Source organism: Myripristis murdjan, chromosome 7 (genome assembly GCF_902150065.1).
Source record: "Myripristis murdjan chromosome 7, fMyrMur1.1, whole genome shotgun sequence".
Classification (NCBI taxonomy): domain Eukaryota; kingdom Metazoa; phylum Chordata; class Actinopteri; order Holocentriformes; family Holocentridae; genus Myripristis; species Myripristis murdjan.
Genome location: NC_043986.1, coordinates 17,621,954 through 17,647,835, shown reverse-complemented (window position 1 = coordinate 17,647,835; position 25,882 = coordinate 17,621,954). Strand labels below are relative to the sequence as shown.

Sequence of the window (25,882 nt, the reverse complement as noted above, 5' to 3'; positions counted from 1 at the left end):
TGTGTGGCTCCCCAGTCAACATGGTAGAATCCCTCCGCTTCTGAGCACCATCATCACCTGGGACCTCAAGTGGTAGCTGAACATCAGCTCGCTCACCAAGAAGGCGCAACAGAAGATGTTGTGAAGAAGTTCAACTTTGCAAAGCCAGTGATGGTGCACTTCTGCACTGCCATCATTGAGTCCATCTTCACTCCCTCCATCACTACATGGTATACTGCTGCCATTGCAAAGAACAAGGCAGTGAATGATATACTGCAGTATATCATTCACCCTGCTGAGAGGGTGATTGGCTGCAACCTGCTGTTCCTCCAGGACCTGTGTGCCTCCACGACACTGAGGTGAGCAGGAAAGATCATGGCCAGCCCTTCCTGCCCTGGTCATTGTCTCTTCAAAACACTCCCCACTGGCAAGAGGCTAAGATTTATAAAAACAAGAACCTTGCACTACAAAAACAGCTTCTTCCCTACAGCAGTAGGCCTTTCCAAAAAGCCCCCAGACACCCCTCACCCGTTTGATCCTCGACTACGCCACATATACCTATACACATGCACACACACACACACACACACACACACACCACACATGCACACACACAGACATGCACAAACACAGTGCAATACCTTCCCTACTGTGCCCTCTGTACATGGGCACTTTGCATAATGCCTGCACCACCCTCTAAATAACTTCTTATTCTGTAAATAACTTATTTCAAATTCTCATGTAACATTTTGTACATAGATCACTTGCTATATTTCCAGTGGTTCCTCATTACTGCACCTTATTTTTATTTTTACTACAGTGTTGAAGAAAGTCATCAGAGCACAGAGCAGACACACAGGTGAAAAACAGTGTAAAAACGTGAGAGTGATGTAATCTGTCAACAAGCGGGGGTTAAAAAAGGTTAAATAGCTTGAGGCTTCACGTCTGTAAAAAAAAAAAAAAAAGAGTAAAACAGACGTGTGTGTGCATGAGAGAGTGATAGAGAGATAAAGAGAAAGAGACACCGTAGTAGTGTTTTAGAAATTTTGCTATTTTAATTTCGTACTGTATTTGAAATGTGGTCTGTCAAACGACAAATGACTTCTGCATAAGAGCCAGAAAAGGCCATAGGTTCCCGGGCACTGGTATAATGTGTGTAATAAAGTGAAACAGATCCAGAGAGAACAAGAAAAAGCCAAACTCGAGAGGCTTTGGGAGTTTAATGATATATTTCCTATAGGCTACTGTATTGTATTATATTTGGATCATGCAGTGATTTATTTTGTAATTTGAAAAGCGACAGACAATACAATTGGTTGCTGAGTCTCTAAACAAGTTTTGCTCAGCTCACAGAATAGCCTTTCGTCCAGAAAAGGGGAGATATGCCTGGCAGAGATCTGCACTCTGCTGAGTATACTCTTCTAGTCTTTTACATTTTATTGTATTGTATATTTATCTGTTTAACTTTAATCTTTACTATTTGCTGTTCATTTTTTCCTTTTGCTCCAAAATACAGTACAGGCCAAAAGTTTGGACACACCTTCTCATTCAATGCGTTTTCTTTATTTTCATGACTATTTACATTGTAGATTCTAACTGAAGGAATCAAAACTATGAATGAACACATGTGGAGTTATGTACTTAACAAAAAAAGGTGAAATAACTGAAAACATGTTTTATATTCTAGTTTCTTCAAAATAGCCACCCTTTGCTCTGATTACTGCTTTGCACACTCTTGGCATTCTCTCAATGAGCTTCAAGAGGTCGTCACCTGAAATGGTTTTCACTTCACAGGTGTGCCTTATCAGGGTTAATTAGTGGAATTTCTTGCTTTATCAATGGGGTTGGGACCATCAGTTGTGTTGTGCAGAAGTCAGGTTACTACACAGCCGACAGCCCTATTGGACAACTGTTAAAATTCATATTATGGCAAGAACCAATCAGCTAACTAAAGAAAAATAAGTGGCCATCATTACTTTTGGCCTGTACTGTATACCAAGACAAATATGTTTTTGAATTACTTGGCAATAAATCTGACTCTGATTTGTTTCTCATGTATAATGTGCTCAATGTTTTTGTCAGTATTGTATGTTCTACTGTGTATATTTTTGTGTACTTTTATTTTAAGTATGTACACATATACAATTGCTGTCTTCCTAGTTTGTCTTACCCTCTCTTTGCCTGTGTTGTTGTTGGTGTCGGTGGTATTGTCCTTGTTGTTGTTGCTGTTGGTAGTGGTGGTGGTGGTGGCGGTGGTTGTGATGGTAGGGGGATGTTCAGTGCGTGCATGGTAGTCTCTGCCAGCCTTGGAGCGGTAGGTCTTTCCACAGTGCTGGCATATAAACACAGGCTTCTCATCCTCAGAGAGCTCTCTTCCACAACGCTTCTGGTGGTATTGGTAGCCCATCAGACTGGAGAAGTGGGCCGAGCAGCCCTGTGTGTGTGTGTGTGTGTGCGCATGTGTTTGCATACGGTGTATGTGTGTGTGTGTGTGTGTGTATGCGTGTATGTGTGTATATGTGTGTGTGTTAGTGTGTGTGTGTACAGCCGATATATAAAAGGGACAGAAATGAGACAGAATGAAAACATGCATTAAACAGGAAACTGGGTAAGTGGAGCACAGCGTGATTTTAATGGAACACAATCATCGCATTTGGTCAATATTTTGCAGTTACTGAAAGAAAAGGAAGCGGAAACACTAGGAAATGCTGCTCATTTTTCAGCATGAAGACATGTCACTGTAGAGAGTCTGTTTTTCACTGCTCTGTATCTTGCTCTCTCTGCCTTTTGCACTCTAGTGTGAGTAATGGGAAGCACAGTGTTGATGTGGTTTTGGGCAACATGTCAAGAACAAGGCAAAAAGGAAGAAGGCGGGAGAGAGGTAGAGGGAAGCAGACAAAAGACGGGAGAAGAGATGGAAATAAAATCAAAACTGGCAACAGAGGAAAGGGAAAATGTGAAATGAGAGACGGGAAAAGTTGGATAAATAGAAATAAGGACGCGGAAGAGAGAGAAAGAGAATGAAAGAAGGGGAAAGAGAGAGGGGGACAGGGGAAGAAAGAAAGAGAGTGCATACCTCACTAGGACACTTGATTCGTCCCATCTGTTTGAGCACTCTACGCAGCCTTTCTCTCTCCTCCTGCTCGTCCCCCGTCTGGCCTTCACTCCCCGAGGGCTGGGGGGAACAAACACAACACCGCATAAGTGTGTCCCATCGTAACACCTCCCCCTCCCTCTTGACTTATATGAAAAAAAAAAAAGGCAATGAAAATGTGTTTTCCATCTTGGGCGCTCACTGTGCCAGGATCATTAAATGGTTTCATGGTGAGGCTGTTACTCAAGGCATGTTTATGACAACTGTCAAACTCATGTTTTCACTCGGGTGTTAGTTGGTGCCAAACCCCAGCCAGAACCAGAACAACAGATGGTAGGGCTGCCAGGGAGAAGAAAGGAGAAGAGTGCGGGCGACTAGAGAGAGCAGGGTCTTATGGGGATCTCATTGGACTGAACTTCATGTTTTTCTGTGTGCTAGCATATAGGAGAGAATTGAGATCACTGAGACACAGTCACGGTTTTCTGTAAAGGGAAGGAGGAGATGAGATACCCGTCCGAATACATCCCTAGTTCAAGCAAATCGTATCATACTCAAGCCTGCAGGCAAGAGAACAGACACTAGCTCAGCCTTTGATTTACCCTGGCAGGGGAAGAAACCATGAAACTACACCCGCATGTATTCTTAATGCCTCTATCAAAGACAGAAAGTCACAGAGAGAGAGAGAGGGAGAGAGAGAGGGAGAGAGAGAGAGAGAGAGAGAGAGAGAGAGAGAGAGAGAGAGAGAGAGAGAGAGAGAGAGAGGCAATGGTTTCACAGTAGCAATAGCAACATCAAGGTCAAACTCAGTGGGTGACCCCTGTCCTTCTGTACGTCTCCTATGTTTTCCCATGCTGCACTGGGGCTTAGTCAGGTGACTCAGCCCAGGTTAATGACAACACAAGTCAGCAGCTACTCTAGAAAATTATCAGAGTCTACCACAAGATCCCTGCTTTTGCACAACAATAGCTTTCAGCCTGTCAAAACAGCTTTTAATTTACTCCTCCTGGAGTGGTTGCAGGAAAAATTTGATGCATTTTAGTCTGATGCAGACAAAAGCTAGTTAAAAGTTTGGTCATCGTGGTTTTAAAACACACACAATGCTGTTTCTTGCTCTACTGGATTGGACTGCCGCCAATAAGGTCAGGGCACAATAGGTCCAGACTGAAGACAAATGGCTGCGTCAAACAGTTTAACTTGGCTGCCACAGACAGCACAATCATCTATCATTTTTACTAAATTGGCTATGATTGCACACACGCAAACCACACATACACATACATGTGTGTGTGTGCCAGAAGCAAGCACGCATGCATATATACACAGTAACACAAACACACATGCTGCATGTAACAAGACTTTGTGCACGTACATTCATTAATCTTTCATGACACTTTTTGAAACAGGCAGTGGTGAATTATTCAGCAAACTTCATAGGAGCACCATTGCTCTAATGCAGGAGTGCCATGATAATATCTTAATGAAGCTCTTTGCTGTCAGGGTTACGACTGCTGCAGAGAAAAATATGAGCACTTTAAGGACAAGAATACCAATCACTGTTTCAGCTGGGTGATGGTTCAGCACCCTCAAGAACAACTTTCAGGAAAAGGACATAGCAACTAGCATTAATTTACTAAAGAAAAGGTATGTATTTACACACCCAGAAATGTATTCCTTGCTCCCTGTGAAAGCGGATACTAGTGGTAGTGTGGAGCCGGTGTCCATACATAGAGTCAAGTGAAAGTCTCTCCATGGGTGTAACCTGGCTCTGGTGTGGTGTTTAGTAACTACTCTGGTCAGTAGGTCAGTGTGACAGTCATGGAAAATACACACTCTCTGAGGGTGCTCTCACATTTGACATAGTTAGTTTGACTGAACCAAACTTGTATGTTTTTCCTCCTCAGTTTGGTTTGTTTGGACAGTCATTATTCAAAGTAGGTTGTGTACCAACATCCACAGACCCAAATCAAGAGGCAGTCTTGGCCCAATGCCAATCGAACTCAGGTGCAGTCCAGTTCAGGTAAAATCAACCCAACACAAAGAAAAGAAATGCTGATGCATGATGTTATTTTTGGAATTTCATACGCATTGTAAATTTTGTAGTCTCAACACACCTAACTTATTCACCCACTCATTGTTATATGTAGGTTTAACCTGCCTTTATGTTCAGCTTGATAAGAAATCATATTCACCACATTTGTTTCCACTACAAATTAAGTAGGTGGATAACCGAGTTGCAGCACCTTTCTGTAAAAAGCGCCAAAAGGCAGTGCATCCTCTGCAGATTTGACCACATAAAGTTTTTCTTTCACCAGTGATGATTTCAGCGCTCTCTCTCTTGCTTTCTCTGTCTTTTGCACTCTGTCTCTAGTGTGCATAATGGGAAGCACAGTGTTGACGTGGTTTCTGGCAACATGTCAAGAACAAGGCGAAAAGAAACAAGACATTCATAACAATGTTTTTCTTTCACCGATGATGTAAACTACCTAGACATATAACAAATATCAGTGTTAAAAGATGAAGCCGGTTCTTCATTTTTCTGACAAGTTTCCACTTTGCGGTTAATTTTCTACATACTTATGTTTCCACCTCCTTAGTTTGCTTCCTTTTTGGTACTGTGTGAAACGCATCTGCACCTAAACAGAATTGCAACAGTGTAATAACTCGAGTATTGATTCATACCAAAACTCAAGCAAGAAAAACCAAGTCTGCAAATGCTCTCAGTCACACCAAAACATCTTGAGTCTGACGACTGCTGAAATTCGGACTAAAATTCAGTCAATTGCACCGAAAGGGCGAAGGTAGAGGGAAGTGTTAACTGGAAAGTTCAGCTTCACCTTGCATGTTTAACACTGACACAGAGGCGAGCTTTCACTTTCAGATGAATCTAAGTGTACCTTGGTGCTGTGTTCAGCCATGGTGTGGTAGTTGAGGCCGGCCTTGGACCTGAACTGCTTGTTACACTGCTGGCACCTCAGGGCATCCTGGAGCTGCAGGGGTTAAAAGGCCATACAGAAGATCAAATAACATTTCTATGAAAAGACACCAATCAGGAGCTCACTCTTACATGCGCTGTTGCTGCCTTTACTCTTTATTGGATTTATCAATACAGCAATATTTCAGCTGTAACCTAATATTCTTTGTTATTAGTGTGCCATTCTGGTCAAAATGTATTTATCTTTGTGAGCTTATAAAGGACAGAAAACATCGACCAAGCAACTTTTGGAACTAGCAAAAGTCAATTTAATACACAATGTTCCATTTTGTAGATACTCACCTCGCCTTGGTATTGATTTGGGGACAGAAGTGTTTTGATGGTGAATGACCCAGTGTTAATGTAATGATTCTGTCGCTGCTTAATGGTTGACTGTCACTTTAATAGAGTCACATGGGCCATTGGGCCAGGGAGCCATTAAAATGTTTGTAAGAACACATCTCAGAGGGCCTAGATGCCACTGGACCACTCCAGGTGGACTGTTTTCAGGAAAATCTCAACATACTGTGGCTGGATCCTCTTTGTCCTGCCTTCACCCCGACCTCATTTAATACCAATACTGACCGCAATCAAGTGCAATGTAAACAAACCACAGAAGTGTACCGTATCCTCTTGATGCATTTCAGCTAATATTAGCTTTCAGATCAGAGCAGATGAAGCAGAGGACATTACTTCAGGAAATTGGTTCAGACTACTGTACTAAAATACAGCCTGATATTATTTCCACAGGCTTTTGATCAATATCGTTACTGTAACGGCTCTCCAGACTCTGCACTATGAGATCCTTAGAGGGAGGTGTCATTTCTATCGCTGAACAGCTCAAGCAGTTATAATACAATGTGGTAGTCATAGCTCCATATAAAAAAAATTATGTCTTAAAAATCTTATCAAGATGTAAATCAGTTTGTCTGGAAAAGCTAGTGATTCCACTGACAGGTTGTGTCGGCCTACTGGCTGCAGTAAACCTCGATTCAGATGAAAGCATCTGTTGTATTGCATGGAGTCATACACCCCACATTAATGTAATGCCAAACATATGGCTCATGCAAGTTATGCTGAACCAGAGGTCAGATCAGTTTACATACTTGCCAATTGTTTGAGCGAGCCCAAATTGAAAACACGTGTGCCACTCAACTAGAAAATTATATATATATGTATGCATGTGTGTGTGTTTGTTTTTGTGTGTGTGTGTGTGTGTGTGTGTGTATTATGAAGGAGGAGTGGAGCATATGGAATATGATTTGGGGGGGTGTCAATGTATTTATGGTGTTTTCAGAAATTCAATAGTGACTGACTAACACAGTTAATGATCGTCAAAGCGCAAGTCAACTGTCAAAGCTAAACAAGTGGTAACAGGACTGTGGATGACAGCACAGAACAAAACAGACACCCAGTCGCTTTCAACTACTTGTCAGCACCCGAGTCAAGCACCCAACCTGAGCATTAAGCAGGTATTAGACATCGGTTTGACTTAATACTTAATGTGAGATATGATTCAGTTTTGCAGCAGACAGCCTCCTCAGGAAACAAACTGTCAAAGCAGTAGGAAGAAAATGAAAATAAGGCTTGCTCTGAAGCATGTGTCTTGAAACAGTCTTTACTCGTCTGACATGAAAACTCTTTTATCTCTTTCACTTACTGATCCCACAGCTCTGTCTACCACAGCATCCCTGCCCCTCCCTCGGTCTGATGGACAGCTGTGCTGCACACTGACCTTCTGGCAGATCTCCATGTGTTTCTTGAGGCCGTGGACTGTCTTCCTGGTGACGATGGAGCAGGTAGGACACACCACCTCACCTCGCTCTGAGATGGTTCGCTGCCACTGGGTGTCCTGCACAGGACCTGAAAAGCATGGGACACCAGTCTCTTAATCAAATATACTCAAACATTACTGACTCAAGCATGATCTACTTCAGGGGATAATATTTCCCTTTTTTAATTCCTTTTTTTAATTCATTTTTTTAGTCGTTGTTTGCTAATTGTTTGACAAAAAATTACTGACTTTTTTTTTTTTTAAATATTTTCTGGATATGGCTGAAATTAATATCACTCAAGGATTTTATTCATTTTACTAGATGATGACTGAATTGTTAAATGTCAAACAAAACTAATTTCTTTCAAAATAATATTCTTTAAAACATTTCATGACCAATTTTATCATTCATTCATTCATTCATTCATTCATCTTCTAAACCGCTTTTCCTCACTAGGGTCGCGGGGGGGTGCTGGAGCCTATCCCAGCGTTCATAGGGCGAAGGCAGTGAAACACCCTGGACAGGTCGCCAGTCCATCGCAGGGCCCAATTTTATCAGTTTGTAAATAAAATTTGCTTGTGATCATCAGTTTATATAGCAGAATTTTGTGTCACAATATCCCAAAATCTCCAAATCATCACAATATGTTTCTATTAAAATATGCTAAAAAATAGTATTGAATTATTGCCTAACCCTACTCAAGTCATTTTCAAGTTTCCAAGATTTACCAAAAAAATAAACAGGGATTCTTTCCTCCATACCCGCTTATAACTATTAAGGGTCACATGGACCTTAAGCCAATCCCAGCATGCACTGGGAAACACCCTGTACAGGTCACCAGTCCATCCCAACCAGAGCATCCAGCAAGTAATACATGCTGGTTTGATTTGATGGTTTTTATAAAGGAGTTTTCTGAGTTTACTTCCATGAGTTAATTGGATTGGAAATCAACAAAAAGACTGCAGAGTGATACAGCAGTGAAACAGTGGCCTGTTAATCAGAAACAACAGACCTCAGGGTATTGTCAGTGAATCAACAGAATTGAGTGTTCAACAAAGCCATGAAATACTGCCATTTATAATCAATTTTAGTTATTTTAAGAAAAGGTCACACATTCTGAGTTAACTCAACTCCTCCTTTTGATTAAGTCTTTTTTTACAATTCTTATGGGTGAATAACTGCATAAACAGGACAATGCCAGTCTGTGTCTAAATTTGTGCTAATCACTTCGATTACATTTGTCTTTTATGCAGTTCTTAGTGGGGTCTGCACACGGTTTTCTTAAGTTTAACAATTCAGGCTTTGTTTTCCTACGCTCTGCAGAAGAAATTCACTGCCATTCATTTTCATCTGGTATGAAAAAAATCTTCCACAGGCTTGAAAAATGCCTGAGTAAGGCAATCCATCACAGTAAATAAGGTGCTTTATTATACTGTCAAAAAGTATTTTTGTTTTTATCAGTTATTGTACTCAACTGTAACTGAAATCATAGTGTTCACCAGAAAACAGTCCATCTTTGTTATGTCACCTTACAAGCATTACTGCCACATCTATGTTTTTTGTATACATGGAACAAGATAGGCCTGGCAGTTGATGTTTATATATTTAAAATGAAATGCTGAAATATCAAATTAGATGCGGCACACATATAAAATATAATCAGAAATAATACAAACTACTTGCAGTTAGTCAGTGCCTATCATTCAAAATAAGACTGGCAAATTAGACTGGCATTGGTCTTTAGAATCAGCATCTAGTTGCTCACCAGAGCTGGTTGTGGCTGGGTCTTTTTTGGAGAGCTGACTGGGGTTGGCTCTTCTCTGGGGCTCCTCACTGAACCCACTCCCCTCTGGTCTTTTCGCACGGCCAGCCTTCAGCTTCTCCTCCACCTTGGTCATACCTGCAACACACACACACACACACACACACACACACACACACACACACACCCACACCCGCACGCACCCACGCATGCACACACACACACACACACACACACACACACACACACACACACACACACACACACACACAATGATGACAGTAATGAATACTCCCTATTGAAGGCATTCAAGGTAAAGTGAGAGAAAAGTCAGAGGCAGAGGGGGACGGATGGAGGACAATGCTGAACAAGACAAATACTAAAAAGGGAAAGTTGATACTGAATAAAAAAGAAAAAAAGAAAGAGGAAGGGGAAAGAGGAAATGAGAGAGAGAGGTATAAAATGTGAAAAACGAGGTTGTTCTGGGTTACAGTGCATTGGTGCGAGCCAGAGAGTGAAAGAGAGCAGAGAAAGAACTGAGCTCTGCACATTGTAGATGAATTGTATGACAGCCAGGGTTTCTGTTAGCCAGTATATGCCAGCTTTTGGCTGGTATTGTGCAGTTGTCCAACAAATAAAAATACTGTCACCAAAATGTCTGGTGGAAAATATGACGAATAAAGGAATTAATCAATTGCCAATAATCAAATGATGATAAAATCACCATAAAACGGTTTCAAATAGCTCATGTAGCATAATCCAAATGTTCTGAAGCCAAGTGATTACACTGTGGATCCACAAGTCCATTTACTGCATTACAGTAGACATTTTCCACATGTTCTGCACCCGTCCCTACAGTGGTGAGTCAATGTTGCCTGCAAACACTTTTGGAAATACTGCAATTACAGGTAGAGTGCACATGAGCAACCCAATAGTGAGCACAAATGGAAAATGGGGTTTATATGATACCAAAGATGCTGAGATGAGGCATTCTCAGTCCTTGTTTCACTATTAGGTATCACACAATATTTAGCCAATACAAACATTAAACATATAAAAATAATAAAAATCAGTTAGAAAACTGTGAATATTCTCTTCTTTGTGCCATTGCAGCACATAGTACCTCTGTACTACTTGGTTTCCGAAAAATCACCAAAAAACCTTCTTGTTTCAGGGACCATTTTGTTATTTTTGACTAAAAACTACTTGAACATCTTGATATGTTTTGTTTGTACTGTTTCCAAAGAGCACATGATCATACATGTTTGTCCATTTCAGATTTGAGATGCAGGAAAACTCATGCAGCGTTCTTTCTCTTGTTGTGTTAGTTATCTAACCACCCATGTTGGCCGTCAAAAAAAAAAAAAAAAGTCTAACGGAAACTCTGATGATAAATAGCTTGTAGCCCTGTATGCACCGTGTGAGTCACTAAACATTTTCAGCACATGAATGAGAGTGAAAGAGGGAGAGACCGATAGATGGATAGAAAATGAAAAAGCTGCATGTGTGCGTCTGCGCCATGTGATGTGTGTGAGTCACTTATTCATTGAGCAGGATATGAAACACCTCTACTGTTGCCACATTAGCACTGTTAAAAGGCCAGTACCATTGATCAGCAGCAGTGAAGAACATTCGCAAACATTTGCATCGTCCATTGCATGGTATAGTACAGTTCTAATGAATCACCAGCAGTTTTCCACCAGCAGTATATTTATCCTCTCAAGCTTTCCATTATTAAGTCAATCATCACAGGAAACTGAGGAAGCCTGCTGCTTTCTCAGCAGTTGATGACAAACTCAACAGTGTATTATAGCGTTCTTTTCTTCATTTCGTCATTTATTATTCAGTATTACACCCACATTAAACTATTAAATTGTTCCATTTTAATTTGTAAATTTTCCTGAAGTGTAGTTTACTAGATGCACATGTGCATCATGCACACAGTGCAGGGAATCAATCTCTTTAAATATCCAGGTTTGAAACACATAAAATTCCTCTACACAGAATGCTTTAATTTATTTCGGTAACACGTTTAATGTATTTTGGACCAAAGTATGGTTTACTGTCAGGAAAAGGGTGGAGTGAGGAAAATTATGAGTCTACCTTTTAGTCCAAACGTTCCAGAGATGGAGGGCTGCTCTCCGGTGAACTTCTTAGGGGTTTTCTGCTTCCGTCCTGGCTCAAGAGGAAAACACAGAGCAAGGAATGATCAAACACACACTAGCACGTAACAAAAATATCCAGTCCATTCCAGAAGATTTGTAGTAATCTTACTGTGCCTCATTCGCTCCGGGTCTTCATCAGGGAAAGGAGGGGGGAGACTGCCCCCTTCACTCTCACTGCCCCCAGCATCAGACGACGTACTCTGGGCCTGGGACTGGGGCTGGACTGGCTGGGACTGGTGGACTAGCTGAGGGGGCTGGCCGTGGGTGTGCTGTGACCTCTCACTCTTCTGGGGGGCCAGCTCACCGTTCTGAGAGGGTGTGGACACCTCATGCGTCTTTTTCACTTTGAAGAACACCGGGGAGGGCGGACTGTTCTCCATAGGCCTGGATTCACACACAGGAAGTACATTTTTTTTATAGTCAGCATCATGACATTAAACACACCATTGAATTGGGCATTGTAGGTAGGATTTTAAAGGCATAGTTAACCAAAAAAAGAAACTACTGTCATATCTATTCATACTTGTCAGTTGAAACACTGCTTAGTAGGGGTGTAACAATACACATATTGATACTGAACCATTTGGTACGAGGCTTTTGGTTTGGAATGCGTCACAAACCGAAATAATTTTGTCAATGCCTCTTTTTTAAAATGTTCTCCCTGCCACTCATCAATGTATAAAGAGAGCGGAGCCACTGCACCCAACAAAGCAGCCAACATGATGTAACAGGCAGCGTGCAGTCTGCCCAACACATCCCCAAAGAAAAACTCTCCAGCACAGCTCCAGTGAGGCATGTTGAGAGTTGCTAAGCTAAGCTAGCTCATTGCAAAATGGCTAGTAATGCCACCGCCATACCAGAGATAGACGATCCCCCAATAGCCAGCAGGTCTGGTGTTTAGAGCCACTTTAGTTTCCCTGTGAATTATGACAGCGATGGCAAGAGAGTGGTGGATAAAAAATAACAGTGTGTCGCTAAACAAGAGTAGGTTCCACCAGTGGGAATACTTCAAACATGACAACTCATTTACGCCAACATCACCCCAGTGTGTCAACAGGTGGAATTAGAAAAAAAACAAGAAGCAACACACAAACTACAAACAATCGCCGCAGCACTTCTGCAGGCGCAGCCGTTCCCACCTGAATCAAACCGGGCAAAAGAAATCACTGTTGTGATTGGTACATTTATAGCCGCAGATATGAGTACCTACTCTTACCCTATTCCGTTATGAGCCCATTTCAGCCAGACCATAATACCTGCTTTGAACAAAAACAAAAGTCCAAATAGAGAATGAAATGTCCAAACAGCTGCTGTTGCTCTGAATGCAGATGGCTGGACGTCAAGGGCATCACAAAGCCACCTAACTGTAACGGCACATTACCTTACCAGTGAATGGGAAGTCACTGCTGTAGTCATCATCGTCATCATCAAATAGACCACACATTATGATGTTAGTTTTAATAAGGAGCTATTAGTGTTTTTGTTTTATATGCTGCAAAGAAGACACCCCAGTAGGTGGGTCAGGTATCGCTCCACCATTCTTCAAATTAAAAAATGATCACACTTAATTATATCTGAATGAATTAAACCTTTTAAATATCAAGGAAATGTCTCTGCCATTTTTTTGCTGTATCAAAAACTTACCAAACACCTCCATGAATTTTGGGAATTACACTCCTACTATGTAACTTTCTATGTAAATATAACACTCTGTAGTAGTCTTTTCCAAAACAACTAAACTGAATGGAGACAATTTCTTTATCGTTCCAAAGAGGTCAAAAAAGGCTGTCCATTTTGTTTGTTTACCTATGCCCTGATGAAGACTACACGCGGTCAAAACCATTTGCTTTTGTGAAATAAAAGCCTCTCAATCAAATGCATGCACAACTGCGCCTGAATGAAGCCTGGATTGGCTATATTGTCTCATTGCATATATTCCTCTCTTCAAGAACATCTTATGGTTTTTGCTGAAGTCTACTAACTCTTCACATCTTTAAGCACTTGACACTTCTGCACAGCAATAAATTTAATCCATGCAGCATAAGCCAAGAAGAAAGAGGAAGAAAACCCTAAACCTGACTGTGGATCAGAAAGTTCAAGTACAAGTGCAGAGCCACGCTTGTTTCGCACCATGACAACCGTCACAACAGTAGCGAACAGATGTTGCCTTCAAATGTTGTCAAATAAGCGTGAAACACAAGTTGGAAGGTCAAATTTTGCAGATTATCCAAGATGCTAAAATGCTACTTTTGCCTCACGCTACCTTATATTTCATTACTTCCAAGGCAACTTTGAAACTCTTAAGTATGCGCTGACATGGAGAGAAAGAGATGAATACAGGATTTTTACACTCACAATGCAGTTTGGCTTGAGAATACTTGGATTATGCTGTCTGGAGTAATCTTATGATCTTTTTTTCCTCTTTTTTGAAGTCTAAAGAGTATCACTATTTCTCTGTGAAGGTTGTCAGTCACCAAGTCATGGTTATCCAAGGAGAGTTGAATCGAGGCCAACTGGACATTTTTGTAGATTCTTGAAGACGTTTTACTTCTCATCCAAGAATCTTCTTCAGTTCTGACAAACACCCCACCAGACTCTCTGTCAGAACTGAGGAAGCTTCTTGGATGGGAAGTGAAACATCTTCAAGAATCTACAAACAAGTCCAGTTGCCCTCGATTCAACTCTCATTGGATTCTCACCATTTGTTCTGCTGCAGCTACCTCACTGTGTGTTATACTGACATACAAACTTCAGCGTTTCAAGTGGCATGAGAGTGAGAAGATAATGACAAAATTTTTGGGTGAACTATTCCTTTGAGCTCTACAAACTAGGTCACCTTTTCTTGATGCTGGACTTGACAGCGGTCTTTTGTAGCTTGGGCTGCTCGTCCTTGGGCTCCATGCTGACCCTGTCCGGATGGTTCCACAGCTTGTGCTTCTGCAGGCGCACCTTTGTGGCAAACACTGCCTCGCAGTACGGGCAGCCATGACTCAGCTTCTCAGCTAGGGTGGCCTGGAACAAACACAGAGATGAGGAGAGGGGAATGAGGATTAGATCCCTACCCAAACCCAAATAACACTGAGTAGTTTAATCGCAGCCTTCAAATGAAGAATCATATTACATGAATTGTATTACAAATTCATTCTAAGATCCTTTAACAGCCACAGTACTTGCCGTTGTATTGTCAGTCATCACAACACACTTGCAGTGTCCATTATAAATCCTCTGAAAGTATACAAATTCTGCTTTCAACTGACTTACAGGTCACTTAAAGCAGACCCCTATGGTTCAACATTTGAAGGGCTTGCTGCTCTACTCTACTCTTAAGGCCTACTCTTAAGCGTGAGATAGAAGTAGTAGGGAAAGTCGGAGACAGTAGAGGTTAGTAACGCACCCCCTGGCAGCGCTGATAGTGGTACTTGACGCCGTAGATGCTGGGAAACTCTAACCAGCAGCCCGAACACGGACACTTAACCCTGGAGCGACGTTTAAACTCTTCCTTCCATTGTACTATCATATGGGCCTGCTCAGGAGTCAGATAGAGAGACATGAATGCATGCATAGAGTAGCACTACGTATTGTGTATGTTTATACAGAGCCGCTTAGTCTTTGCAGGAAAATGCGTCTATTTGTTGCATGCCTATCACCAGAGGCCCACTTCAAACAACCCCTCATTTCAAAGAGGGATACTCACAGGGATGCTCCTCAGTTCTTGGACATCTGCTTTAGGACGACCTTTCCTCTTCCCCTCCACTGGCTCACCACACACAGGACCTGGCAACAAGAGAGAGAGAGAGAAAACCATTTCTACGTTAGCACAGGATCCTTCACTGCTGCACACTCTTGAGAGAAAATTCTTGCCCCAATAGCTATCACCACAATCCCCAAATTAGATATTTTACTCGTACAACCAGGAAGAGTTTTTTTTTTATATCAATTTGTGGGGTGAGACTGTGGAACAGGTTTACTGTGGAGTTGAAGCAATGTCAAAATATGAAAAGCACAATCTTCATGGGACACAGGAATGAAGGAGGTGTTGGAAATCACAAGGTGTTAAAGGGGCTTCTGTTTATTTACATGGTTATTTTTCTTAGTTTCTTTTCTTATTTTCTGTGGTATTTGTACTGTATGTGTGTATGTGTATGTGTGAATGCATGTAATGTGCTAGTGTATATATACATATATGTATGTAATATATGTATATGCATATATATTTATATGTTTGGATATATGATGTCAGAAATGAAATTATTTAACAAAAAATATTAGACACTAGCGTATAGATAGGTATAGACCAGCAAGACAGCTTGTTATTGTTATTCATTGATTTATGAAGAAGGGGTGGGAGCAAATAAGTTATACTTCTTCTCACTCCTTTTTGAACATACATTTTCTCTTTGCTTTATGTTTCTTTTCATTTTGTTCACTATGCTTTTGTGTTGTCTTTTTTTCTCTTTGTTTTAAAAACAGTATTTTTTTATTGCTTTGTTCCTTGGATATTTGAAATAAACACTTGAATTAATCAATCAATCAAGCTAAAGTCCTGCTGGTGTTGATATGCCCTAGATAGCTCGCTGTGCCACAATAACACGTCAAAACAAGAAAAAGATGATCACATTCAGTAGGGATAGGACGATACGGAATTTAGAGACTCATACCAATATCTGATATCTTCCCACCTATAACCATTATAGATACTAATACCGACATGAATTTTTCAGGAATCAGAACACAAATGCAGGTGCAAGACAGCATTTCAGACAGGCTTCTCTTGAGAAAATTAAGAGTTGTTGGTTTTGCCCTGTTGCCACCATGACAGTTATATTACAGTGATGACACTGCCGATAAATACAGTCTGCTGATATATCTGTTCACCTCTAATATTAAGAAATACTTTTTCAAGGGCCCAAAATCCCTTTACATTACATGTATGGCCACATATTCAAACCAAATATAGACAAGGTGCACTTACCAACACTGCAACAGTAACACCCCAGTTCACAAACAAAACACAAATGAGCAGGCACAACTATGGTGGTAGGTTGAATAGTGAGAAGTGTTTAGCTGTTAGCAGAGAGAAAGAGAGAGAGAGATACAGAGAGTGGGAGAGAGTGAGAGAGAGTGAGAGAGAGAGAGAGAGAGAGAGAGAGAGAGAGAGGAGCAGTATGGGTAAAGGCCTTCTGCTGAGCCAAACAAATCAGCTATAAATCACCACTGTCTGTGTGAACCTCTGACACAGCACACAGCAGCCAGACCTCTCTCTTTCTCTCTCTCTCTCTCTCTTTTTCTCCCTCTCTCTTTCCCGCTGTCTGGTCTCTATAGCTCCCTCTATCCCTCATACCCCCTTTTCCTTTTTTTCTCATCCTATCTCTCGCTCTCTCACATGCTCTCTCTTTTTTTCTCCCTCCCAATCTCTCTCCATGTGAACTACAGAGGACAGGCAGTCTGCTGGCTCATTACTGCTCTCTTCTCTGCCACAATTAGACCTCTGAACTACCACCCCTCCACTTTACTTCCTCTACACACTGCTACTGGAAGATGGAGAGCAAGGAGGAGTGAATGTATGTGTGTGGGTGTAAATGCTGAGGAAGAGAGGAGAGAACTGCTTTCTCTGACCAAGCAGAGTACCAAATGGCAGTGCTGCAGGTAAGAATTGGGGCTGCATACCGCTCCTTTCAAAGATCCACCTTACATGTGCTCTCAGCTCCCCGGCATTGATCTAGCAAAACCTGTATAGCAGCAGCAACAGCAGCAGGAGACATGAGCCAAGCAGGAGGCGGAGATGCTTCTAAAAGCTATCCAGTCATATCTGATCTACAAAAAATGTCAAAGGGAACCGCTGGGGGAGAGATGAGTAAAGAAGACGGTCCTTCCTTTTGAAGTGGAATGCAGCCATGGTCTTACATAGTCTATCTCTTAAATCCATTTCACAGTTTCACCTCCTCATACTGGGGAACATGGCATCGTGTCTACCTACTGCCTTCTTCTCCCACCAACTCACTGACAGGCAGAGAAAAGATGCACACATGCATACTGGAGCAAAATGTGTGGCAGGGCCCCGAACTAGATCAGAGTGCTGTGTGTGTGTGTGTGTGTGTGTGTGTGTGTGTGTGTGTGTGTGTTTGTGTGTGAGTCGACGAGGATTATCAAAAGGTTGGAGGATTTTTCATCAAATAAATGAACTGACTTCATGTCATCAGTACTTGTACAAAAACAGCTCATGTTGGCAAAAGGATTTCTTTCAACCCCACAGCATCTCTCTATAGACATGTCTCTGATATTAATGTATACACAGACGCATAAGCTCTCAGCCTCTGAGACTGGAAAAATATAACCTACAGTACAGTGACCCCCCTTTCTTATTTTCATACTCTTTCCCTTTTTATTACAAAGTATCAACTTTTCTTTTTTTCCCTGTTTGTCATCTCTTTGTTTCTCCCTCAGATACGCACAGATGCAAATATCAGCTGACGCATTATATGCAATCTTTTACTTAAGCCTCACAATAATAAGGTAGAAGGAAAATAAGGCTGCATATGATTGAATGAAAAGTAGCATGGCATTGCCGGCTGTGTTTGGAAATAGTTCATGATGCAAGGTGTAAGCACACATACACAAACACACACAAACACACACAAACACGAACACCGAAACCATTATGAGAATGTGATGTGTGTGTGAGTGTGTATGTGTATGTGTGTGTGTGTGGATATGAATGTATTAATATTCTCCAAGCGACAGAGCATTTCTCTATTAGCTGTCTGGGTAGCAGCTGGAGAGGTGATGCAGTCGGTGGTGCAGCTCTTGTGCTGGGGAGGAAATTGAGCGTGCATTCTAATTCCTGTCTTGCAAAATAAAGGTCTCGTAAAAGAGGGCATAATTAATGAATTCTGCTCTTGGGGAAGATATGTTCCTGTTGCTATGGGAATAAGATCCTCTTGTCTTAGTTACCACTATCAGAAGCCTCTTTCAAGCACGCACAACAATTAGGCCCACATACATTAGGCAGCGGTGCAAACAGACATGTACACACACACAAGCCCTGCCAGAACAGGTGCAAACTTAAAATTAAACATAGCAGACTCATTTGTCCTGGGGTAAAATTTGCACACACAATAAAAATGTGCTCAGTATCTTTTGCTTTGCTTTGCTTGAATGTGGGTAGTCCACTCTGGGACACAGGTGAACGTTCCAGCAATCACAACCATTGTCTTAGTATGAAACAAAGCAGGCACATCAGGCCTAATTCACCGAGCATTGTCAAGAGGAAATATCTTCTAAAAAAAACACTTGCAGTTTTCATGGAGATCCTGACATTCACTGATATTTTCTTATTTGGGAAATGTTCTTAGGTAAGAAAAGAGTCTATGCACACTATTTGACTGATGACATTTTTGTGCAAAATAGTAATACAGTTGTATAATATCTGAATTAAATCTCAATATTTTTATCATTTGTGATATTTTAATAGTTATTTTGATTATTTTACAAAGCATTATGGTCTTTTAAAACAAATATACACTAAAACACTATACATTTAAATTAATTCAATATTTATTTATTTTTTATTTTTTTTAATTAAACACTTGTGCACCCTTCTCCAGGCTGAACACTAAACAAGTAATAGCATCCCATGAATCTTTTTTTTTTTTTTTCTGTTATTTTATCCACTACTGACGCAGCAAAATATAACAGGTTATTTGGCGTTCACTTCATTCAGTAGTACCTCTACTTCAGAACGTTTGGAGTTCAGCACTCCACGCTCTTTAGACTTTCGTTGGGGCACTCTTGACTTCTCTCATGTGTGATTTGTGTGTGTGCACATGACCCTGCAGTCTCATGCCCTTTTATGGGGACTGACAGGGGTTATTTACCTATGCTACTTCAGATCAACTGGCTCGCGCTTTTAATTTTCAAGGACAACGGGAATTATTATTACAAGATGGGGACAATTCCATGGTTTAAGAACATGTCGTGAATCTGGCGTAGACGTTTTTTAAGGACTTTTTTCAAGAACAAATTTATGAAAAAACTTAGCAAGATAATGGTGAATGAGGCCCATTGTGCCTAATCTAAACCCTAAGTCTCTGGCACAGGCCACCGGGATAATACAGCTGTTCAACTAATGTCAAAGTACGACTCTGTCCCAGCTGTCTGCAACTGTTGCTTGACACTGGTCAAAGCTGACAAAGGACAAGGAGGAGAGGAAAGAAGAGAAGAGAAGAGAAGAAAAGAGAAGAGAAGAGAAGAGAAGAGAAGAGAAGAGAAGAGAAGAGAAGAGAAGAGAAGAGAAGGGAAGAAGTCAGGACCCAGGAGTGTCGACAGCTGCCTAATGATCTCAAATAACCTCTGAGCTCTCCTAGCTACGCCTGCAACTGTTCCCCAAGTGCAAGGGCACACATACACACACACTTGTTAGAACAGACAACAGTCATTTGTTTTCCTCGACAAACACTCACACAGGAGCCTTTGTCTTGGTCTGCACAGTAGGGTTTACACATTTAAAAAGATGACACACACTCACACAAACACACACAACGGACACAACGCTATGGAAATAAGACATAGTATCACCGCTTCCTCAATCTCAAAGAACAATAGATGTAGTAACTGATACACCTGGACACGGTGCACAGTAAACAGTGATTGAGAGTGTAACCATCTCCTGTTTATGTTAGCCGTCTTGCCTCACAGTATCTGCAAGCACCGGACCGTATACTCCATTCTGCCATTTGCTTTTAACGCTGGCCACCAAGTTTTCACTCACCAAACTCCCAACTTTCCCCTCTCTCGCTCACTTTTCCTCTTTAATGGCACTTCAGCATCTTGTCAGTTTCTCTCACACACACACACGTACACACACACACACACACACACACACACACAGAGGCCTTCCAATATTCCCCATTGTCCCAACTGTTATTTTCCATTCTGCTTTCTCTATTTTCCTTTCTCTCTCTCTCTGTCTCTCTCTCACTCACTCTCTCTCTCTCTCTCTCTCACACACACACACACACACACACACATAAAAAAACTATCCCCACAATATACACACCTCTCTTTGAAGATGTCCCCATAATCCCCTCCCAGTCAGGCCTGACTCCAGACAGTTAGCAAAAAGGAGGAGCAGCACCAGAGCACTCCTGCTATCCAGACACTGACTCACTGAAGGAAAACCAGACACTCTCTGGCAGAGTCTTTCTCTCTCACTCTCCCTCCTTCTGAGTTGCTTTTTCTCTCCCTCCCTCCCTCCCTCTCTCTCTCTCTCTCTCTCTCTCTCTCTCGCTCTCTCTACCTCTCTCTCCCTCCCTCTGTATCTCTGTTAATCTCTCTTTCACGCTTGTACATTTGCACATACACACAAACACACAAAGAGAACATCAAAGTATACTCTAAATAGAAGATAAGTGATCAGCCATATGGTGATTGGCCTATGCTTCATATCCTAATCCTGTTGTGAAGAAGAAAATGTGATTTGTGTGTATATGACATTTACTGGTGCATGTGTACAGAATGACAGTAACAACACCAAGGGTTAGAGGTTGGGACTACCAAATCTGGAGATACAGTATATATACCATAGAAATTGAATGGGATTAGAACAGACATTCCCATTCAAATTGACATAGCAGGATGGTCAGAGGGCATTTTGTCATTTTTATCTGAATCACTGTCACTGCAAAGAACTGTGACCACTGCAGTGGGTTAACTTTCGTATAAACCGACTTGGGGAAAGTCAGAGACTCACTAAGGTGATGTTTTGCAGTGGAGTAGTACACAGCATAGAGAGGTGTCTTTTGTGCATTGTCTCCACTGCCTCACTGCTAGAGGGAAATCGAGAATTTTACAGACTTTACGGAGGACAAACTTTACAGGCAGATTTTATGGCCCCACTGGCGTGTGTTGCCACCATAACAATTAACAACAATCGCCATTTTCTTTTGAACTAGTCAAATGACCAAACGGTTAAATGTCTGTTCTTCTACCATTCAACTGCTATGATAGTTACACTACAAAAACTGTGAGGCCATCTGGCCTCACAATGGTATATATCATCTGTTTGTGTTCCTGTGAGTTAAGTATTGCATGGACAGTGCCAAGGGTTGAGGGATTAATTCCCATTTGGGTCACCCAATCTGTACTATAAGGTACTTTGGATTAAAGTATCCACTAAATAACATATATCTGCGGTTAGACATCCGCATTGCATTCCATCTGATAGAAGTTATAAATGTGACACTCTCCTATATAATTGTTTTGGATCTCATTCCTTTACATGCCTTTCCCAAAGTAAGTATTTATTGATTTGTAGATGTGAACCACTCTACAACTTGGCCAAAAAAGACAGATATCTAGATTTTACAATTCAGACTTGGATCAGTATCAGCCAGTCTTCTTATTAAATAATCGGTTAAAGATATCAACTCAAAAAAGCCTCAGCATCGCCAGCAAAGGTAATTTGTCATGGCATTCTACACCATAGGGCAGCACTTTGCCTGCAGGCCAGAACTCCCTATACATCCCTGTGGTAGGGTATCTGTTTACTAGCTCCACTAAACCACTTAAAACAGCCAAATGGACAGAAAGAGCCTGGGCACTGAGGATCCCGCTTCATAATCTGTTGACTCACAATACCTCGACAGACTCCTCAGATCTGCATTGATTTTAAAGCCTTCTACATCAGCCACATGGTTCATATTATTGGAAACCTAATCTATTGCCTGACGCTCGTTTGGACCACAGCCAACAGTGTGTTTGCTGTCATCCAATCACAACAGCCTTGGATGACTGGCCACATATGTGGCCAGCGAAATCCCAGGGAATGAGGCTGACTGGTGAACTGACAGGGAAACAAATCATACATTGTCTATTCAATGTGAGACTAAAACAGAGGGAATGTTGAAAAAATATTCACAATTTAGACTTCACAGATTGCAGATCTCCTGTAGATACATGTAAAGGCACACATGCAGAAAGCCATGTGTTTATGCAACGCTATATGCGAGCCAGACAGACAATGCCTGCTCCAGACTGTTTGCAGTGCCCTCCTTATGGACAGTGACTCACCAATACTCTCTCTCCTCTCAATTTTCCCTCTACCTCCCTCTCATCTCCCATCCCCAAGCCTGCCAAATAAAGGTGTGACAAAGATGACAAAGGACTCAGCTCAGCATTGGATGCAGCATCAAGGTGAGAAAAGCACCAGAATTCAATTTCATCCACAAAACAAAGATTCCCACATCTATGGCTTTTTATCGATTCTTGCTTTTGGTATTTCACCACTTTGGGAGTTTCAGCGACTCAAAGCATCAAAAGGTGAGAGCTGGGAAACATAAGAAAGATGAGATGTGGAAGGAGGGAGGATGGGTATGTGAGGGGAGGGGTAGGGGTATGGAGGGCGAGGTTGAGGGGGTGGAATGCAAGAGTGGCACGAATAGTGAGGTTAGGAGTATGGTGAGTCACCGCTGTTGATAATACTGCCTAATGAGTGAGACAGGAGAGAGATGGAGAGTTAGAGAGAGAGGAGGAGGAGGAGGAGAAGCAGACAGATTGAGATGAAATGAGGGTGAAGCAGAGGGAACTGACAGTTATATGAGGAGAGTGAGAGAAGGAGCAAGTGAGAGATAGTGTGAGAAAGCAATAGATAGAGAGGGAGAGGGAGAGATGGCTGCTGAGGCAGATATGCAGGGTCAGCAGATGGAGACTGTGGGCCCGAGATGAAGGTCCATGCAGTCAGCCTAGTACTTTGACATTTGAGAACAAATGCATGTGCACATACATGCACAAACACACACACGCACACACACACACACACATAAAAACAAACAGAAACAAAAACCAATACACTAGCACGTTTAACATCCACATACATACACTGATCAAGACACCCTCCCCAACCCCCCACCATCTCCATATTGCCTGCCACCTCCGCAGTACCTCCCTTCCTTTTTACACGGGGGGTGCCAGACGGACAGAGACACAGTGTGTCCTGGGAGCAGGTAGGGTACTGCACCATTCTCTCTTCGTGCAGGGAGGAGGATGCTGACACACACACACACACACATTCTCACTCACGCACACACACACACACACACACCATTCATTTAGGCTTACATTAGTATTTGTAGAAAGAGCGCTAATCTTAGTGTTTGCCTCAAGCGTACTTGGCAGATCAGCATAAGTTTTGTCCAAATATACTTTAGGTTGTGTAACTGCCCAGAGGATTGGTGAAGAGGAGCATGTTGAAAACCGGGGACTTATTATAAATTTAATGCAAATTTTTAAAAAAAATCAGAGAGAGAGAGCAAGAAAAAATGAAAGAAAGAGAGAGAAATAGAGAGAGAGAGAGAGAGGCAGAGCAAGTCACCCTCAAGGACCACATCCTTTCCTGGTAGTTGTCTGGTGTGGCAAGATGACAGCTCAACCACACCACTTACACTCTAGGAAGGCACACAAACCCAATTCACACGCTTTGTTTTCATGTATAAAAGCACCAAGGAATTCAAGGAAACCACTAGTGTTAAGACACAATGGAAATGTTTCACTCCGGACAGACAGGATTACTTCATGGTCACAACAACGTCTTAAATCATACAAACTTTTTTTCTCCAGGGATGCTTAGATATTACTATAAGAGCTGGTAATATAACAGGACATTATAAGCTAAGATTTTAAGTGGAACTGAATAAAAAGAAAAGCAATCAGTAGGGGGAGTGCCAGATTATGTGGTACCAGGTTATCTGAAGAGGAGAGTATGCACAATGGGCACAGACAGGCCTCCGCAGGGAGCCTTAGATATTGATGCCTTTGTTTCCCAAAACTGAGGTTCATAGCCCCCCTGGGATAGACAAGCTAGCTCCAGACTCATTATGATTAGCATTGTAGAATTTCTCCTCATCATTAGCTATAAAAAGCTCAAGCAAGCCGTTGATGAGTAATAGGCTTACAAAGCCAAAGAGTGGAAACGGGCTGATCATATGGAAAGGTAATATTTTTGTGAGGTTTGAGGAGTTTGATTTCTGCTGGAGGAACAATGGACAAAGACAGAAGCATTACAATCACAATCAGTGAGACTGTTTGTCTCCTGATAAATTGCTCAGCCCCTTTGTGTCACCTACACTGCTGTGGATCACAGCACACACTGGCTATGAAATCATAGGAATCATATGGTATGTTTTGCTTTCCCTCCTACTCTTGGGTCCTGCATGGGTTCCGGTCGCCTTATGTTTCTCCCCAAAGGTTGAGGATGTTCTTAGAGAATCTTCAAACCTTGTAATCACATAAAACCAGCCCACTGGCAATGTTACCAACTAAGCCGCTCTGAAAGCTGGGGAAAGCCCTAGTAATGTTCACGATAAGCACAAATTTCCAGCTAAACAAGGCAATTCTTCAACTACAGCATATTGGTGTGAAGACATTTAAATCTACATACCAATGCAATCAAATTATGCTGGAGGCTGTCCTTAGTGCAGACTTATCAAAAACACTGATATAATGACTCTAATTTGGAAAAGAGGGTATGGATTTATCAAAGGCATAAGCAGACCAACTGTGGAGAGAGAAAGTGAAACAGACACCCGTAAAGTCTAACATTACAGCTGAAAGTCCCATAAAAACCAGCGCCTAGTCACCACCTGTATGGTAGGATTAACTCAACACACGCACACACACACACATACACACGCACACACAAACACACTAATCGGAATTTCACCAGCATTATTCATTAGTGAACCTCAGCCAAGTAAGTTTCTCTGAGTTGTGATCCCTCTCTCCATCTCTCCCTTTCATTCATCTTTCTAACTGCTTCCAGTCTGGCCTTCAGGCTCGAAACAATCAGGGGCAGAGCTCACTATCAACTCAGCACTGTCATTTAAGCCTGATTGATTTATAAACGCTTGTTTATTGAGCAATAAAGTGTACAAAATCTATAAAACATCAGACTAGGCCTGCTGAGAAAAACCTGTCATTCAAATGCAACAATAAATTATTCAATAGCAGGAACAACTTATTAACTGGAAGTCTGTATACTCTGAGGAACTAGAAAACATACTGTGCAGCACTACCAAACATCTTGAGGTAAGGCAGATAAACATAAATCGGCACAAAAATGAAAGCACTTTAATAAACAGCTTG

At 41.7% G+C, this 25,882-nt stretch overlaps 1 protein-coding gene across 5 annotated transcripts in view; it reads right to left on the bottom strand.

Annotated features, from left to right (window-relative positions):
* Positions 1 to 25,882, bottom strand: part of znf512b (zinc finger protein 512B) — a 38,063-nt gene that overhangs the window by 7,989 nt on the left and 4,192 nt on the right. For 3 of the 5 annotated variants that reach the window (XM_030055532.1, XM_030055534.1, XM_030055533.1), the window contains 10 exons: positions 15,441 to 15,520; positions 15,141 to 15,269; positions 14,583 to 14,758; positions 11,856 to 12,130; positions 11,685 to 11,756; positions 9,585 to 9,719; positions 7,780 to 7,907; positions 5,968 to 6,060; positions 3,056 to 3,154; positions 2,150 to 2,413 (listed from right to left, as the gene is read on the bottom strand). In XM_030055532.1, coding sequence (XP_029911392.1) covers positions 2,150 to 2,413; positions 3,056 to 3,154; positions 5,968 to 6,060; positions 7,780 to 7,907; positions 9,585 to 9,719; positions 11,685 to 11,756; positions 11,856 to 12,130; positions 14,583 to 14,758; positions 15,141 to 15,269; positions 15,441 to 15,520 — 1,451 coding nt within the window. The remainder of the gene's footprint in view (positions 1 to 2,149; positions 2,414 to 3,055; positions 3,155 to 5,967; positions 6,061 to 7,779; positions 7,908 to 9,584; positions 9,720 to 11,684; positions 11,757 to 11,855; positions 12,131 to 14,582; positions 14,759 to 15,140; positions 15,270 to 15,440; positions 15,521 to 25,882) is intronic. The other 2 variants (XM_030055537.1, XM_030055536.1) reach the window with 2 other exon arrangements.